The following is an 18658-nucleotide window of genomic DNA, read 5'->3' on the forward strand; positions in this document are numbered from 1 at the left end:
ATATTAACTCTTTAGGCTCCCAAATTTCTATCTTCAGCCCAGACGTCTGCTCAGAACCCCAGACAGATTTCTAATTGCCCATTGGTATCTCCACTTGGATGAGTTAGAGGCACCTCCAACTTACGCCCAAAACTGAATTTCTGGTCTTCCACAGAAAATCTGTTTCTCCTGCAATGTTCCCCATCTCAGTAAATGGCAACTCCGTGCTTCCAGTTGCTGGGTGTCGTCTTTGACTCCTCTTTCTCTCGCAACTCACATCCAATTGCATATTGTGTGGACGCTACTGTCAGACGACACTCAAATCTGAACACTTCCCCCAAATTCTACTGCAGCCATCGTGATTCATGTCACCATCATCTCTCTCCTGGATTTTGGAGTGGTAATTGTTCTGAGCAAACAATTGTTGTCCGTTTGTTTTTGCGCATTTCAATAGCAGCTAGAGAGATGCTTATAAAACTGTGAAAAATCACATCAGATGAACCCCTCTGCCCTAAGCTCTCCATAGACTTTCAGCCTCACTAAGAGTGAAAAAAAGTCATTTCAATGGCCCACAAGGTGCTATCCCCCAACCACCCCACCCCCATCCGTATGTGTCTCTATTATTCACTGTTTCCGCCTCCAGCCATACTGGCTCTTCGCTATTTCTTCAACAGGCAGACACGCTCCTGCCCCAGCACTTTTTGGCTCGTACTTTCTGGCTGCAATGATTCCCCTAGGGGATGGCTTGCTTGCTCCATCAGTTACTTCAAATCTTTATCACTATCTAACAGGCTATATGTTTTACCTAGTTCATTATCCGTCTCTCCCCACCCTAATATAACCTCCATGAAGGTCGGGATTTTTGTCACTTTTTGTTGACTGCTATATCCTTGGTGCTGTCCACACGGTAGCTGCTCAATAAAATTTGCAAACTAAACATGGGCAAATATTTCCCTGAGTTTGTCACCTGTATTTATGTTTTTGATGTTTCCTGCCATGCAAAAAACTTATTTGCATACGTCTGTAGGGTTTGAAATTTTTCTTTTATGTTTTTCTAAAGGCTCAACTTTTGCCCCCTCCAAGACCATTCTTTAGCCCTAATTTTCTATTTTATTAAACTTTTTCTTGTGGAAAATTTCAAGCATTCACAAGAGAGATACAGCTTATTATTCCTCGTTTGGAAATTCCATAAAGGCAGAGACAGGCTCTGATTTTTCACTGTCTCCAGCGTCTGCCAGGACCTGCAACCTCAGGGAATGTTTCCAAAGAATGAAATAGTGGCACGAGAGTTTCTCCGGGGCAGACGCCCCTCAGCTGCCCTCAGATCGCCCAGCACAGTCCCGGAGGCAACATTTGCCGACTGAAGGCGTCTGTCCTGGTTTCTCCCGCCAGGCCGGGCCTTCCGGTGGACACTCTCGCTGCCACCTCCAGGGGGGGTTTGGCCTACGCAGCCACAACGGGAGGAGCTGTGACTACCGACTGAACAAACTTTTTCCTTGGGGCCCGCCGATCAGGGGCCCACCCAGACCAGAAGCCGCCTCACCGACTAGGCCTCTGGGCCGCCGACGCTCCCCGCGCACGTACCCCCTTCTCCAACCCTCTTCCCCCTCCCCCCGGCAGCGGCGGTTGGTCGCGCGCCGTCGTTCCTCTCCCACCCCCTCCGCTAACGAGCGGGCTCCACGCCCTCTGGGATTGGCTGCAGCCGAGAGCATCTTCTCTCAGCCTCTCTGATTGGCTGCAGGACGCGCGGGATGCGGGACCCGATTGGCTGGGTCAGAGCGCCTGCGCGGCGGGGTTCTCAGTCGCCAGCCATTCCTGGGGAGGACTGCCGGCCGGTCGGACGTCTCGCCTGTACCTAGAGGAGAGGTCCCGGCTCTCCGGGAAGGCGGCTGCGGCGGCAAAATGAAGATATTCGTGGGAAACGTCGATGGGGCGGATACGACGCCAGAGGAGCTGGCAGCTCTCTTCGCGCCTTACGGCACGGTCATGAGCTGCGCCGTCATGAAACAGTTCGCCTTCGTGCACATGCGCGAGAACGCGGGCGCGCTGCGCGCCATCGAGGCTCTGCACGGCCACGAGCTGCGACCGGGGCGCGCGCTCGTGGTGGAGATGTCGCGCCCACGGCCTCTGAACACATGGAAGATATTCGTGGGCAATGTGTCGGCTGCGTGCACGAGCCAGGAATTGCGCAGCCTCTTCGAGCGCCGCGGACGCGTCATCGAGTGTGACGTGGTGAAAGGTAACGCGGAGGCGCGCGCGGGGGCGCGGGCGCGGGCGCGTTCAGGGCACTCTGCTTGTTAGCCACGCCCCTTTCCCGGGGGTCGGTCACTGCGCGGTTGGGGCGGGGGAGTGGGGAAGTCTGCGGGAGCGAGGTCGGAGGTGTTGGGGGCGCGTTGGGTAGAGCCACCCTCCTCCCCTGCGGTCCAGGCACCATTCACCAAATGGGAGGAAGCGGCTCTGGGTGGGTGCGGCGGCCACTGTGAGCCGAGCTACGGGGCCGGGGACGCGCCTAAGAGTTGCGAGTGTACCGGGGGCGCGTCTTCCACTGGTCTCCTGGGCCTGGCACCGAGCGGAAATTGGGAAGTGACGGGCACAAGCCGGATCATGGAGCGGGGAAGATTTCGCCACTTCCCCACTTCCTCTCCAGACGTCGGTCAGAGCAAGGGAAGAGGGAAAAGGTGGGGGCTGACGCCCCAAGGCCACCCTCGTGTTCCCTCCCGATGAATGCTCCCGAGCGGAAGGTAACGGGGCCCTTGGATGTTTCTCGGGCTGGGATCTTTTAGTCTTGTGTGGCATGGGTCTACTCGTGGGTACAGCAGGGGCCCCTTCCGAACCCCTTTGGCCTTTCACTACTGTCAGGTGGATTAGGCGTGGCTACTCTGCGCTTTCCAACTCCCTCAAACTTGGGTTTTTTCTTTGGGTTCGATTTTATATCTATGAACTGGAGACCCCGACTTTCCGCATGTGGGAGGAGGCTTGTTTTATTGAAGGCCCCTTCTCCGTAGCCTTTGCTTGCCAAGCCCGGCCCCAGAGCAGTGTCATTCTTTTATAAGCTTGGTGATTTTGCAAGGGGCTAACTCGGTGGTGAAGGTGATGTGGGGAGGGGCGTGTGAGAGGTCTTCGTTAAACATTGGCTAAACAGACTTGCTTTCTGGTCGTCTTTGCTTGAGTAGTCTAATCCTCAGGGCAGATCCCTAGTTTGCCTTTTCTTCGAGAAAATATATTACCACAAATTAGGCCCGACTTCTCTTTTGGGACCCAGTTGACTTTTTTCATAGTCTAGGTTATTATTCCCAAGCTCTTTTTCTTTTATGTTGGCAACGTTTGGTGGGATAGCCCTTGTGCCATGTGGCCAATCTCCGTTCCACTTGGGAACAGATGGGTTCCTTGCCCTGCTGTTTTCAGGGATGCAACCTGGGAGTGTCTGGTGCCCTGCTGTTGGTGTTGGTTTCATAGCTACCCTGTGTGAGAAGCTTTGAGCATAGGAAATAAATGTGGGTGCAGATGCTTATTCATTTCCACCAAGATACTTCATTTGTTGTCCCAGAAAGCCACGTCTTTTGGGAGATTCTTGTCCTTTCCGTAACTGAGGGAGATGTAAAGAGTCCAGTCTCCACTCCTAGGAGCAATCCCTTGTTCTGCATTATTATTGCATTCTGTTTTCCTCAACTCGAGTTGTGCAAGACCACTACAATCCAGAATCGAGCTTTCCTGCTAGGTGCTCTGAGGCAGGCTGTATGGTGCATCGATTTTTGCATTAGTTTGGAGTAAAAGAGCGGGAAGGGCCGCAGATTGAGCTTCTGGTCAGGAAATGGATGGGGGTGTATGACTCATTATGAGAGATCTGTGTTTAAGTGACTTACCATACTTGTTCTGTGGTTCTTAGGTAGGGTGCCTACTAGATTGGGAGTCTAGAAACCAGCATCTGAGGGGACAGTCTCCATGGAACTCATTGGTCGAGATGCTTGCTTTCAGATGGCAGAGAAAGCTGAAAATTTGCTTGGGACCGATACCAAGTGACAATGAGGGGCAGGGTAATGTATAACTGCACGTGGTTTTTAGAACTCCTGGCTAACTACTTGTGAAGGTTAGAGCGAAAGTTTTGTGCATTTTGTCCCTTTGTAAACATTTGATTAGCAGAAATGCATTGACTTCCTCAGGATGTCGTGGTCCCCTGTTATTTGTAGTTTTGCTGATATGTAACACAGCTTTGTAATATACCTGATGTAAGGAACCGTGTTAAAGATTGACGCCTTTCTATGTCTTTGGGGTAAAGGAAAGTGAGGTTTTTGAGTTGGGAATGTAGTAGAAGAGACTGGCTCTGGCTCTAAAATTAGCTTACTCATTTCTTGGGCTGGGAATGGGCTTTCGATTGAGTCGTCTTGTCTTGGCTGTCAGGTCTTTGAAGAGCTTAAGCTTGGCATTGCACAGGACAGCCAGTTCTGTTTTATTTCACAGGGGAAAAAAAACATAGTTGCTTGGTTACCCCAGGAGCTTAGATATGATTTGATTTGTGGAGTAGAAGTCTCCATAGCAACAGTGGGTTGTAACCACTCTCCACAACTACATTCTATTGGGTGTTCAAAGATGAAGAATGAGAGTTGCTGACAGCTTTAGGAACCGTTTAGATTTCAGGGGAGGTCTGAAAGGCAGGAGCGGAAACTGTTTCCTCTCTTTTTTTGTGGGTGATAGACAGCTCTGTAGTTTCTATTTAGAGATTTTTACTCTTCTCAGGATAGGAAAACTCATTTTTCTGGATTCTCTTAACTTTGGTTTGCGATGCCATCAGACCGTTAGGAGATCTCTATAAAACGTTGTTTGCTAGTCCCTTTAAGTGCTGTGAATTTCCTTCAGAAGTCACTGTTCCTTGAACTACCTCTCCAGGCAAATGGGCCCTTGGAGCTCTCAAGATCTCTGGTTTTTCTTAATTGTCCTAGGGGTAGTTGGCTTCCTGGGCATCTTTGGTAGGGCCAGATCTGGGTTTAGCTGCTCACTGTGATAGGATTAGATAGCCCTGGTGTGATTGAGTCAGCTGGACAACCTGTTTACACTTCTCTCCAATATCAGGCTTAGGAACTTCCTGATATAAATTGGTTATAGGTAAGATCTGGTGGCTTGCTTTTTTTGTCAGTTGTATAGCTAGACTGGGCAGTCAGTTGAGTTGTACGTGTGCAATCTCAATTTTCACATTTCACAAATCTTTTTTTTTTTTTTAAAGTGATGAGGTTGCATTCTTTTTTTTTTTTCTTTTTTTAAAGATTTTATTTTTTCCTTTTTCTCCCCAAAGCCCCCCGGTACATAGTTGTATATTCTTAGTTGTGGGTCCTTCCAGTTGTGGCATGTGGGACGCCGCCTCAGCGTGGTCTGATGAGCAGTGCCATGTCCGCGCCCAGGATTCGAACCAACGAAACACTGGGCCGCCTGCAGTGGAGCGCGCGAACTTAACCATTCGGCCACGGGGCCAGCCCCACATTTCACAAATCTTAATAGAGATCTCTTAATAAAACCCTGCTAAGAAGGGAGTAGACTATGGGATGTCCTATTGCTCTTGTAAACCCATTGAAATTTTTTTGTTGGGTGTTTTTTCCTAGCTCATTGTAGTCTCAGGTATTTGTGGTTAGATTAGCTAGGAATGTGGTCTGCTTCTTTAATATTCCCTCACAGTGCCTGGAGGGTTTTTTCCCCGTTCCCCTTAATCTGCCTATAAGCTCCTGCTTTCTGCTTGCCATTGCATTCTTGGGGTGGTTTTGCCATTCCCGGGAGGGTCAGCTCAGCGTCTGCTTTTAGAGAGATCTCCGACCACCAGCATCTCTTTCTTAGCTCACTCTACCAAAGTAGAGGTGAGCGATGGAAGGACAATTCTAGTGCCCTGTGGCTAGGCCGAAAGGAACACTTTTGCTTTCCACAGTTGGTAGGTAGGAATCAGGTTCTGGCCATGGGGGTGTGAGGACTGAGAGTTGTGATAGTTCATTTTGTTTTTTTGTCGTCTCTGGCAGGTTCCAAGTTTGCATGTATTGATGGCATTGTGTCTCAGGTGTTTTATCATGGATACCCTTCTGTAGGGAAATAAGCCTGTGGTTATAAGCACCATAATTCTTCATCATTTATATTTTATAAGGGACTTTTATCTTCTTATTTGAACCTCCTAACTGAGGTAAGTAGGACAGATCTGTCAGATTGAGAAATAAATTATAAGTTCTTTAAGAGCTTGCAGCAAGTCAGCGATACCTGGATCTACAACTGAGGTTTAATTCCTAGCCCGGGATTCCCTATGCCATATCATACTTCTGACTTCTACCTGTTGATTATATTTTTATTCTCATTTATGTGAGAGTTGGGTTGGTGGCATTGCCTTACATCCAGGAAAATGACTTCTTCTATAGGAGCAGCTAGAGAGGGCATCCCAGTATGAAAGTTTCTAGAAATTTGGACCCTTGTTCAAAGGCCATTTAAAAGGATTTCTTAGCTTCAAGGATGAAACCTTAGTAACCTCATCCAGGTAGTTCTTCGTAGATGAGGTCCTGGTACTTGGACTCTGTCTTAAAGTAGCCACAGGTCCAGATGGGGTTAAGTGTTTGGCCTGGTTTCCCATGAACATGATCTTATCGTCGTTCTTCAGATTCTGCTTGCACCATTGTGGTTTGTGAGTTTGGATGTGAACAGGGATTTCTTCCCATTCCTCCTAAAATTTTCTCATTCTGTGTGGTAGACAAGTAGGACTTTGAGATCAACATTCTGTCTCCAAGCCTATCCCACCACAACTCATTCAGATTCTGAATGAGAACCTCAGAGGTAACCTGCTTAGCAGAGCCTGCTAGCTGCAGTAAATGTAGCTTCTTGTCTTGAAGCTGAGGAACCAATTCTTTTCTGTAAATAGTTTGCTCTGGGAACAGGAGCTCCAGGGGTAAGATAAACCTTTGTCTCTTGAAGAGGAACCGGTGGAAGATGTAATGTCGCCTGCAGGAGGGGGCTTGGCCCTGAACTCTGCCAGGAGGCTTAGTTTCCATTGCCACACCTCATTCGCTTACATGGGGTCCAGCTTCTCCCCTTCTGAGCTTAAATTCTAGCCATATTACACAGTCCTATTTTATATGTTGACTTCTGAGTGGATAGACTGGTATAGTGAAGGGGCATGGAGAGATGGGATTCTGTACCTGGCTCTAACACATTTTGATTTGGGGCAAGCCATATGAATTCTCTGAGCGTGTTTGCCCACCTGCAGAATGGGGATAATGATCCTTTGCTCTGTCTACCTCGTAGGATTGTTTTGAGGCCTAAATGAGGTCCTTTGCATGGAAGTGTTTTGAAAACTGGGAAGTTCTGTGGGAAAAGGAGAGATCATACTGGAGGAATTTGTTGAACAGCCCATTGCAGTCTAGCTGTCTTGCCTTAATTGGACTGTGTGGTGAGACATGGATCACGCCAAGATGTAGGTGCTTATTTCCAGTGTATGAGAGTTCAGCTTCAAGAGTGAGCAGTAGTGTTTGGTGACCTTAGGTTAGAGAATACTGAATTAGTTGAGTGATTCAGGAAACTTTTCTGCATTTTGTCTGCTGGCTTATACTTAGAGGGGCCTTGAAGAGTCTCATCCTGTGTTGCGGTTCATCTTTGTTCTTTCTTCTCTCACCAGGAGGCTGGGTGAGGTAGCAGGGGAAAGGGGAGAATGGGGAGAAGGCCGTAGGCAAAGGTGACTGCTTGAGACAGTCAGAAGCTTTCTTACATGGGAGCCACATTTTACAACATGCTGCTGGATAGGAGGGTTTGGAGGCCTGGAGGTAGTTGGCAACAGCTGGGTGCTGTTGCTGTGTCCAGTTTGGGACCCATCAGGTAGCATGCCCTGCCCCCCTAATTGCTAACCCTCTGTCTGCTGCTTTATCAGACTACGCGTTTGTTCACATGGAGAAGGAAGCAGATGCCAAAGCCGCCATCGCGCAGCTCAACGGCAAAGAAGTGAAGGGCAAGCGCATCAACGTGGAACTGTCAACCAAGGGTCAGAAGAAGGGGCCTGGCCTGGCTATCCAGTCTGGGGACAAGACCAAGAAACCAGGGGCTGGGGATACGGCATTCCCTGGAACTGGTGGCTTCTCTGCCACCTTCGACTACCAGCAGGCTTTTGGCAACAGCACTGGTGGCTTTGATGGGCAAGCCCGTCAGCCCACACCACCCTTCTTTGGTCGCGACCGCAGCCCCCTGCGCCGTTCACCTCCCCGAGCCTCTTACGTGGCTCCTCTGACGGCCCAGCCAGCCACCTACCGGGCCCAGCCCTCAGTGTCGCTGGGAGCTGCCTACAGGGCCCAGCCTTCTGCCTCTTTGGGTGTCGGCTATCGGACTCAGCCCATGACAGCCCAGGCAGCCTCTTACCGCGCGCAGCCCTCTGTCTCCCTTGGGGCTCCATACCGGGGCCAGCTGGCTAGCCCTAGCTCCCAGTCTGCTGCAGCTTCCTCGCTTGGCCCATATGGTGGAGCCCAGCCCTCAGCCTCGGCCCTTTCCTCCTATGGGGGTCAGCCAGCTGCGGCTTCTTCGCTTAACTCCTATGGGGCTCAAGGCTCCTCCCTTGCCTCCTATGGTAACCAGCCATCTTCTTATGGCGCACAGGCTGCCTCTTCCTATGGGGTTCGTGCAGCTGCCTCCTCCTACAACACCCAGGGAGCAGCTTCCTCCCTCGGCTCCTATGGGGCCCAGGCAGCCTCCTATGGGGCCCAATCTGCAGCCTCCTCACTAGCTTATGGGGCCCAGGCAGCTTCTTACAATGCCCAGCCCTCGGCCTCTTACAATGCCCAGTCTGCCCCATATGCTGCACAACAGGCTGCTTCCTACTCTTCCCAGCCTGCTGCCTATGTGGCACAGCCAGCTACAGCTGCTGCCTATGCCAGCCAGCCAGCTGCCTATGCTGCACAAGCCACTACCCCAATGGCTGGCTCTTATGGGGCCCAGCCAGTTGTTCAGACCCAACTGAATAGCTATGGGGCTCAAGCATCAATGGGCTTGTCAGGCTCCTATGGGGCTCAGTCAGCTGCTGCGGCCACTGGCTCCTATGGTGCCGCAGCTGCCTATGGGGCCCAGCCTTCTGCCACCCTGGCAGCTCCTTACCGCACTCAGTCGTCAGCCTCACTGGCTGCTTCCTATGCTGCTCAGCAGCATCCCCAGGCTGCTGCCTCCTACCGTGGCCAGCCGGGCAATGCCTACGACGGGGCAGGTCAGCCGTCTGCAGCCTACCTGTCCATGTCCCAGGGGGCCGTTGCCAACGCCAACAGCACCCCGCCGCCCTATGAGCGTACCCGCCTCTCCCCACCCCGGGCCAGCTACGACGATCCCTACAAAAAGGCTGTCGCCATGTCGAAAAGGTACTGTATGCCCCCCCGCCTCTGCCCCCAGCTGGGGCTTCGGGCAAGGGGCTGAGGTTGGCATGGGAGGGAAACTGGAGCCATCGGCCCCTCCCTTGGTCGTCTCTCTTCTGCTCCCTTGGGATTTCCACAGGCTGAGGGGGATGATGTCTGTGAACTTTCCTGGTCACCAGGGTTCAGGTGGAGCATAATGCTCAGCCTGGGGTGGTATCAGCTAGTCAGGCTGGGAAAAGTGTCACCTGTCTAGGCTAGCCCAAGTGCCATTGGAGCTACTGCCTGCAAGATTGTGGCCCATACCCTTTCCCACGGTCTCAAGGATCCTTAAGCCGGTTATGTGGTTGTCCTGGCTTTGGTCGGGGTGGGTTTGAAAGAGTAGTCCTTTGGCACTCACTGGCTGAAGGCAAGGAGTATGAGGTGCGTCCACTCTGTGGGAAGTTGGGGACCTTGCTTTCGTCCGCCGTTCTCTTGATAAACAACCAAGGTCTTTCTGTGCAGGGCCCAGGGGTGGGGATAGTTTTGTTTGTGGTTTGGGAATGTAGACCAGAATCCACCTTGGCCAGTTCAGAAGGGAGGGCTGCAGTGGTGGGCTTGGTTTCCCACTGAGTTGAACTGGGCTTGATTTCTTGCCCTGGATAGGGTGATGAGCCTTCTGACAAAATCTTGTTTGTTGGAGACCAATCTGATCACGCCCTCCCTATCCCCATTGGCATCTCCCCCATGCCCACCTGGAGCCCTCCCCTCGATTGTCTCATTCACCAACTGTCTTCTTCTCTCGACTAGGTATGGTTCCGACCGGCGTTTAGCCGAGCTCTCTGATTACCGCCGTTTATCAGAGTCGCAGCTCTCGTTCCGCCGCTCGCCGACAAAGTCCTCGCTGGATTACCGTCGCCTGCCCGATGCCCATTCCGATTACGCACGCTATTCGGGCTCCTATAATGATTACCTGCGGGCAGCTCAGATGCACTCTGGCTACCAGCGCCGCATGTAGGGCCATCCTGGGATGGGGTACCATGGGGAGGGAAGGAGAGGAGAGGTGGAGCAGGGTGCAGATCCAGGTTATAACCACTGGCCCATACCTCTCCTGTTTGCGGTTTTTCATCCCCTCTGCCACGTGGGCCTTCCCCAGGAGACGATCCTTTTGAGTGTTCGGCAGTAACCTACTTTGTTCCTTCGCCTCAGCAGCACATCTTGCTGCTGGCTCTAGATCTGCGGTTTCCCCTCTCCCCTACCTCCCATCTCCCCAGGATGGGAATTTCTTTTGTTTTTATTTTTTTCCTGGCTCCCTTTTATTTTTGCGCGATATTTAAGGTCGTCTGGATGGGGAAGCAACCTGCAGCTGAGGTCGGCGGCGCCTTTTTCTTTTTAGATTTGAGGGAGGCCAGGAAAGGGTTTTAGCTGAACCATTTCCTATGCGCCAAGCTGTGCCAGCAGTCCAGGGGGCCCTGACTCTGTCCCTCTGTAGACTGTATTGAGACTGAGTTTCTGGTGGGACAGTCAGTTGGTTTATGTCCAAATCCCTGCTGACCCCTCATGTTCTAGCTGATGCTGAGCGGCACAGCCCCACTTCCCCATCTCCCCAAGTAGGTGGTGTTAGAAAACCTTAATTTTTTTTCCCTTTTGTATGGACTACAAATAAAACTTGGGGCAATTTGCAGTTTGGAAACCTGGTTGTCATTGTCTTGATTGCACTCAGCTTCAGAGGAGCCAGTTTGACATCCAGGAAGACATGACAGCTAAAGGGAAGGCAGCCAGAGAACTCAGGGCAGGTGAGGGAAGGGATTTGAATGGGGGAATTAGAATGATTTCGCTGCTGCCCAGAAGGATTTAGCTCATTGTCATCCTGCTAGTCTGCCATCTTTAGGACTGGAGAGTCCAGACCAAGTTGTTTGGACTTCTTCAGCCCTCAACTTGAATTAATCACACCAAAATGCAGTATATTTATTGCCCATTTTCCTCTGTCTTCGCTTGACCATTTTCCCTGACTTGTTTCCAGTTCAGAAATGACCTGTGCTCCAGCAGGGTGGTTCTGGGGTTTGGCTTCTCAAGTGAGAAGTGGGGAATGGGCTGCATTGGTGCTTATGAGGCTACTGGGTCCTTCAGGCAGTAGGCTCGAGTGAGTGCTGGGGCCGGCACCTGGAAAGGAGCCAGTAGTAGGGTGGGGGTGATGTCAGTGTCTGGTATTGCCCTATGGTTGGAAAAAGGACGGGCAGGGACAGTTGGAAGCAGGTTTGGGGATTCTGGCCATAGACCTGGTATTTCGCCTGTTGAACATCACCGTGGAGCGTCCTTCCTGCGTCCTGACAACCCCTGCCATCATGGTCACCTGAGACTCTCACTCTCCGTATCTCCATTTGTTCAGGTTTCCAGATGTTTTCTTGGTGGGTTTATATTTGAAAGTGTCATGATAGACTCTCGGAAGGGGGGTGAGGCGCAAGCATAACCAAGTAAGGATGCTGGGATAGGGTGAAGAATTGAAGAGTCTATACTTTTATTCTGGGACTGAGGGTCGAGAGGACCTGGGCAAAAAATACGGCAATTCCAGCTGGGGACAAGACTCAGGCTTGGGCTTAATGATGGTGAATGTTAGAAGACTGGTTGGGTGGGGTGATAACAGGAAAACCTACTGATGTTCCTTTGGGAAAGGGTGCTCTAGAGATTTGATTTGGGAGCCTGCTGGGGCAAGGCGATTTTGCAGAGGCGTTGTATGCCAGTCAAGTGGAGTTCAGGTGGGTTCTCTTCTGCCTCCTTCACTGGCTTCTTGTGAACTTGCCCATGACAGGGTAGTTTGCCCTAGATGTTCTCTTCCCTCTGCCCAGCAGGCAAAAGCGTATGGTCTTTGTAATCATGAGCTTTGATGGATGCTAACTGGGGTGATCTCGGGGTATCGGGGCCATAGCTGTTTTCCTTGCTTCTCTTTCTGTTCACTGCTTTGCTGCTCCTTTTCATTTTTTGCAGTTCTGGGGGGGGGCAGTTGATAGGTTTCTTGTCCCTTTTCTGCAGCGAGGGTGGGGTGATCTGAGGGCCAAGCTAACAAGGTTAGCTCTGGTTATTCTGGAAAATGGAGGGTTGGTTGATTCTAGGGCTGTGATTTGTGGCCTGTGTATTTGTAATATTTCTTTCTTTGTCAATGTGGCTGTCATCTTTTCTCTCCAGTGAGGGTTCTGCCACTATCCCAACCCCAGGGTTCCTGTGAAAAACAGCTTAGTGTGCTCTCCGGGCCAGTGTTGATGTTCTTCATTGCAGACCAAGTTCTTCAGAGTGACCTGGCCTAGGTGATCACTCTAACTGCCAGTCATCTTTAGGTCCTGACGCCCTTGCTGCCTCAGCCCTCAGGCTTCTCCTTGTTTAAGCCAGAAGGCGCTACAAAGCTAAATCATTTGTCATTTTTCTCTTTCTTGCAGATTGTTTTAAAATTCCCTCCCCTCTTTTTTGTTTAAATTATGCCACCTGTGTTAATCCTATAGCCTACTTCTCATACTTTACTTTTTGTGGATTTCTGATTTCCAGGGTCCTATAACTTGAAGATGGTTGGGTTGAGTGAATGGGAGGACAGATGTTTATTCTGTGTTTTGGGAAAAGCTGGTGGGGAATATGGGCTCCCATTGTCCTTCAGATCTTTGCGCTTCTGCATGTATCACCTCTACAACTTGGCGTTCATTGGAGAAGTTTTAGACGGTTTATTCCTGGAACAAGTCTAGCCTCAGCAGCGTGCTCTATTCTGAAGTTTGGACCGTGTTTCAGATTCTGTCTGGGGCAGGCCTGGGGTCCCTTTGTACTGGAGGTAATGGGAGTATCACTGAGTGGTCAGCCTCTGTGGGTAGGCTGCCTTTCTAGTTATGCCCATCAGTTAAGCTCTGCCAAAGTCTGAGCACAGACTGTTGGTTCTCTAGCCATTTTGTCCTTCTAAGCCAAGTAAGCTGACTATAATGTGTAATGCCTGAGGTCATAATGAGAATAAATTTCCTGAAATGAAATAAATTTATGGACTAATATGCTGTGTAATAGGAGTTTGGGTAATGGAGAAGATGAGTTGGATAGCAGCTGGAAAATTTATATTCACCTAAATTCTATAGGTACCTTTAAAAAGGTCCTAAAGGGTAGAATCTAGAATTTTTCAGGAAAAAAATGTTCTCAAAACGATTTCAAGTCTAGCTCTAAATCATTTGAAATATTGTGTGTCTGTAATGCTGGAAATACAGTGTTCAGGTAGCTGACCCCTTGCACTGACCTTGAGGAAGGTCTGGGGAGGCAAGACCTACTCAGTGAACTAGTTATAGTTAATAAGCAATGCTAGGGAAGTGGTAGGTAAGGAAAGAGAGGATGGGGCAGTCTCAGTAGTTAGAGAAAACTTGCTGGATGAGATTTGTTTAATTTGAAAACTGGCTTGGCACAGAGAGAATGACTTAAGGGTGTTGACTCTAAAATCAGGTTTCCTGAGTTTGAATCCTGGTTCTACCACTTAACAGTGTGATCTTGGACATGTCAGGAACTCTGCCTCAGTTTTTTCATCTATAAAATGAGGATAATAGCTAATGTTTATTGAACACATGCTAAGCACTGTTAAAAGTGCTTTTCATATAGTAGTTTCATTTAATCTTCCTTGCAATCCAAATGCATTAGGTATTTCTAAACCTATTTTATAAGTGGTAAAGTTGAGGCTGTAGGTTAAGTAACTTTTCTTAAGATCATTTGGCTAGGAAGTAGTGGATCAAGGAGTTGAACCAGCCATTTTGAACCATCTAGGACTTCGCTTGTATATCATTATGATAAAACTACCTTTGGAAGGATCAAATGAGAACATGTGACAAGTGTAGGGCCTCATATATAGTCACTGCTCATTAAATGCTAGCCATCGTATAGAAATGAGGAGTTAGAACATTCTGGGGAAATTAGGATGGCCTAGTGGAGCACATAGCTGAGCAAAAGACTGGATGGATGTAGGTGTTAGTGTTGCACATACAAGTAACAGTGAAGGCAGTGCATTTTTGTAATGAGTGGTACCTAGGAGTGACGTGGGCCATTGGACCGCATCAGTTTTGGCCATCTCCAGTCTCAGCCAACACCATTCAGTAACCTGGGATCGGATTCTCCTGGGTATGGAGAAGAAAGCTATACGGGGTAGGGGACCTGCAAGAGGATGTAACTGGCAGCGGGATGGAAGCTTGCTTGACTGGCCTAGTGGCTCCTTCTGAACATCCCTGGAGAACACTGGTTTTTAATTTGAGCTCTTATTAGACCAGGAGCTCATTTCTGGACAAGGAGCCAGAGTTATTAGGTATATAAATTATATATATTCACCCCTAAGGGTGTGAAACTAATACAGATTGCTTATTGACATGTGAGTGGTTTTTACTCGTGTTTCCCTGTAAATTTGGATTTGTTCCTTATTTCTCTTTAAAGAGTCCAGGCTCTTTCAGCTCTTCGGTATTTGCAGCCCGAATAAATATTTATGTTTGGCTCTTAACAGAATGTCAGCTTTCTAGATGACTTTGGACAAGTCACTTTTCCTTTTTAGGGGCCTGGTAATCTGATCAGCAAATTAAGAATCACCAAAATGGCATCTACAGTGTTCCAGACAAGGTGCTTTTAAAACCTTCCATTCAGTCGCATTCTCTCTAGTTGGTGTGGTAGAGGATTTGGACCAGATGTCTTTAATTTAAAACCTTTAATGGTTTTTAAGGGGCAAACATTAAGCTCCTTTACTACTTGGTGAAATACAGTTGGGTAGATGAACATCAGCATGGAGACTTGAACTACGAATCTTCTTACCTAACACTTCGTTTTGCAGTGTTTGTCAAGCTCATAATCCTGGCAATCAAAAGCCGTAGCATAGGTTACCCCCTGACTTTTGGGCACCTACTTTATCTGTTTGAGGGAGACTGGAAAGTGTACTAGGTGATAACGAGTATAAAGGTGCTTGTTTTTAGTACTAAGTGTCCACGTTCTTAAACTGATACTGAGAATCCAAAGTCATTTCTCTCCTTTTGGTTATCAAGTTAACTCATGCATTCATTCATCCATTTGTTGACTCAGTCAACAAATATTTAAGTGCCTACCACGTGCCAAGTGCAGTTCTGACACTGAGGATATACTAACGAACAAGAAGAGCCGCCTGCCCTTGTAGAACAGGTATTTGCTGGGGGCAGAGAGTGGAAAGAAGGCAGAAAATGAACAAATAGGATTTCAAGTGGTGGTAAGTATTCAGAAAAATAACATGGAGTCATGGGATAGAGCTCCAAAGTAGGTTTGGAGTGGGGGCATGTCTTTAGATGAGTGGCCAGCGAAGGACCTGGAGAAAGAACATTCCAGTCTGAATGAGCTTGGGACAAAAAGGCCAGTGTGGTGGAGCACAGTTGGGGGTGGGGGTTAAGAGATTGTGAGATTTTGGCAGTTTTCCATTGCAATGGGTTTTGAAAAGCAGGGGGATGATTTAACGTGGTTTACTCAGTTGGGTGAGCTTGCAAAATGACACAAATATAACTCCACCTAGGGCTTTCAGAAGGTAAATCAAGTAACTAGATAAGGGGCTGGGGGAGGTCGTCTGCCAACTGGGTTGAATTGTGATCCTGAGAAGATACACATTCCGTCTCTCCCCTTTGGACTTGGAGAGATTTCCTAGTTTCATAGAGTGAGCTGATCTTATGTGCTTTGGTATTTTGGAAGAAAGTTTATCTCCAGGGCTGTTGGGACACAAAAAATTTGGAAGATCAAACTGAAAGGAGCTGAGAGGATTTCTATAACCGGATGCTTTTCCCTGTGCAGATTGAGTCGTGGCCACCTCCTGATGCTGGCCCCTTAAAGGGCACGCATGGAGCTAACATGGAATTCATTTTCATCGCTGATCCTATGGCCTTATGGCCTTTACTCAGTCTCAACAGTATCAGCATTAGAATCCACAATGAAAATGGAGCAAGATTAGTGACCACCACATCTGTAAATGTTTTTAGGTCCTTTTGCTACCCTAGAATACGTTCTTGACCAGTTTTCCACCATTTGGTTTCTGAGTCATGTCAGGTTTTAAAATCCATTTCCATAACTTTGGCTTCTCCTTTCTCTTTACGCCCCTCCTCCCTCCGCCCCCCTTTTGGGCTGCTTTGGACGGTAGTGTGTTCTACTTGTGTCATCTCCACTCCTGAGGATCCCTTTCCTTCCTCATAAACAATTCACGGCTTTTATGTTTTAAGTTTTTCCATCCAGCACCGCTCCCCTCCCCTCCCCCTTTTAACTCCCTCTTCAAAAGCTGCCTTGCAAAGGGTCATTGCTTGCTCAGTGAATATGGGATTATGTGAAGAAGCCGAAGGATGAGAAAGAGAATGTCATGAGGGGGCCAGACCCTCTGGGGATGTCGTTTTGATTGTATCTTGTTTATAGCTGGTTGTGATTAGGCTCTTCCCTCTAAGGTCGGTTCTAGGAGTTTAAACCTCTACAGCTCTGGCTGATGGCGCCCAATAAAATAAAACAAAAAAACTTTGCTGCTCCAGTTTTTTCTCCGGGCGGGGTGGGGGTATTTTCTCAATCTCCACGGTCACAGGGAGAAGCCGTTCCTTCATCTTGGTCCCTCGAGGGCACTTGCCTCTTCAGCGCCTCCTGAGTAACGCAGCCCCCACCCAGCCGCCTTCGGGGCCATTACACCCTAATTGAAGCTGCGCCCCATTAGCCGTTTTCCGAGTTCCTTTCACCACCTATGAAGTAGTTTTAATTTGGGGGAAGCGCAGGGACTCCCTGGGCTACAGTGCGGATTGTTGGCCAAAGGAGGAGGTTGGGTTCTTCAGGCGGGACGCTTCGCTGTTTTTCCTCCCTGGCGTTTGGGTCTGCGAGAGCGATCGGCCGCAGCATCCTGGCTGCGGGGGGTTGGGGGGGTGGGGTGTCTGGGAGGTCAGAGGGAGGAATTTGGAGTCGAAGGCAAAATGGAGCGCGGAATATTGTCGGGATGTGCACGTGGAAGCTTAACAAAGTTGGCGCCATGAAGCGAAAGACGGCCACACCGGCGTCCTAAGCTCGCTCCGCCTAATGGCGGGCGGAACCCCGCCGGCGAAGCTCACGTTTGTAGTTCCTCCCTCACGCCGACCTCTTGCCCAATTGGTGACTTCGGCTTCTCGAGATTGCTGCTCATTGGCATTCGCGTGAAAGCTCTGGGGTTACTGACGTTTCCACCTCTTCCCGGCCTCAGGTAATTGGCGTTCGTGGTAACCAATCAAGAAGAGGATCTGCGGGAACGCCTGCCTTTTACTTTTTTGAGCGGCCAATCCGATGGTAGGTTCACCTCCCCCTCTACCCAGAGTCACTGCAGCGGCGGCCGCCATTTTAGCGTTTTGTCAGAAGCGTCTGTGCCGCGAGGAAGAGCGCCTGCAGACTTCCGTGCGGGTGAGAGACTCCGAGCCCCTCGCTGTCTTTCTTTTGCCTTGTTAAATCTTATCTTACTCCCTCGGGTTTCGGGGGTGTCCTGGTGGGGTCGCGGCCTCCGCACGCGTGCCTGAGAGCTGACCTCGGTGCTCAGCGTTGCCTGGTAAGCCTGAAGCAGCCCTTCCCCCACGAGCTCCCCCGAGAATGCCTGCCTTTCTCCCCACCCTGCCCTCTCCCCGACTCGGCTCAGTTTCCTCCCTCGAGGTTTCCGCCGAGGTGACCGCACTTCCCTGAGACTTAGGAATTAAAACCCCGTCTCGAGAATTTTTCGGGCCCTCAGACGTCGTCTGGCTGAGGCGTCTGAAGCCCCCTCTGGGCGCGCGTTCCCGCGGTCTGCGGGGCCTCGTAGGCCGGCGCTCCGAGAGAGGCGGGCCGCACGCCGCTGCCTGTGCTCGCCTGGCGCCTCGCTGGCGGGCCCAAGGCGCCCGTTCAGAGCTTCCAGAGGCAACCCGAAAATGTAGCGATTACGAGGCCCGCTTTTCCGGAAACGGTGGCTACTTCGTTTACGGGAGGAGAAGCCAATTCATAATTTCGGGCAGTCAGTCCAGCCGGCCAGTAGCTCGACCTTTGTTTTCTGCCTGTCCTCGTAGTGGATAGAAAAGGCCGGACCCCCAGCTCACTTCCTTTCCATCCCGTTTGAACCTATCCACCTCTTACTGAACCCTTTGTCTGCTAAGGACCTTCCTATTGCAGGCGTCTCCTCCTTGTAGTTTCCATGGCAGGTCCTGAGCGGGCCTCCGTATTCTCACTTCCCCTTGATTATTTGTGTGGAGGTGGGGGGAGGGGCGTGTGAGAAGGGGGGAAAAGTGTTTGGAAATTTTTACTAAAATGAAAGGTGATGGCAGTATCGGTTTTTTTTTTCCTTTTAAACTGATGTGGGTCTAAAGTCTTTTGTTAGAAATTTTGTTTCTTCTCGCCCAGGCTGTGTCGAG

The 18658-nt window shown here is 49.8% G+C and overlaps 1 protein-coding gene across 4 annotated transcripts; it reads left to right on the top strand.

Annotated features, from left to right (window-relative positions):
• Positions 1–963: 963 nt before the first annotated feature.
• Positions 964–17582, top strand: RBM14 (RNA binding motif protein 14). Of its 4 annotated transcripts, none has more exons than XR_011524188.1 (3): positions 964–2720; positions 7859–9323; positions 10104–10986. XR_011524188.1 is itself a non-coding variant. In XM_070565580.1 (3 exons), exons 1-3 carry the CDS (start codon positions 1882–1884, stop codon positions 10309–10311), a joined length of 2010 nt encoding a protein of 669 aa, XP_070421681.1. In that variant the 5' UTR covers positions 964–1881; the 3' UTR covers positions 10312–10986. The 4 variants fall into 4 exon arrangements, 3 of the variants coding, with proteins under 3 accessions (XP_070421681.1, XP_008531722.1, XP_070421682.1); XM_070565580.1 differs by having other exon boundaries at positions 964–2218; XM_070565581.1 differs by having other exon boundaries at positions 1760–2720.
• Positions 17583–18658: the final 1076 nt, after the last annotated feature.

Source organism: Equus przewalskii, chromosome 11 (assembly GCF_037783145.1).
Source record: "Equus przewalskii isolate Varuska chromosome 11, EquPr2, whole genome shotgun sequence".
Classification (NCBI taxonomy): Eukaryota; Metazoa; Chordata; class Mammalia; order Perissodactyla; family Equidae; genus Equus; species Equus przewalskii.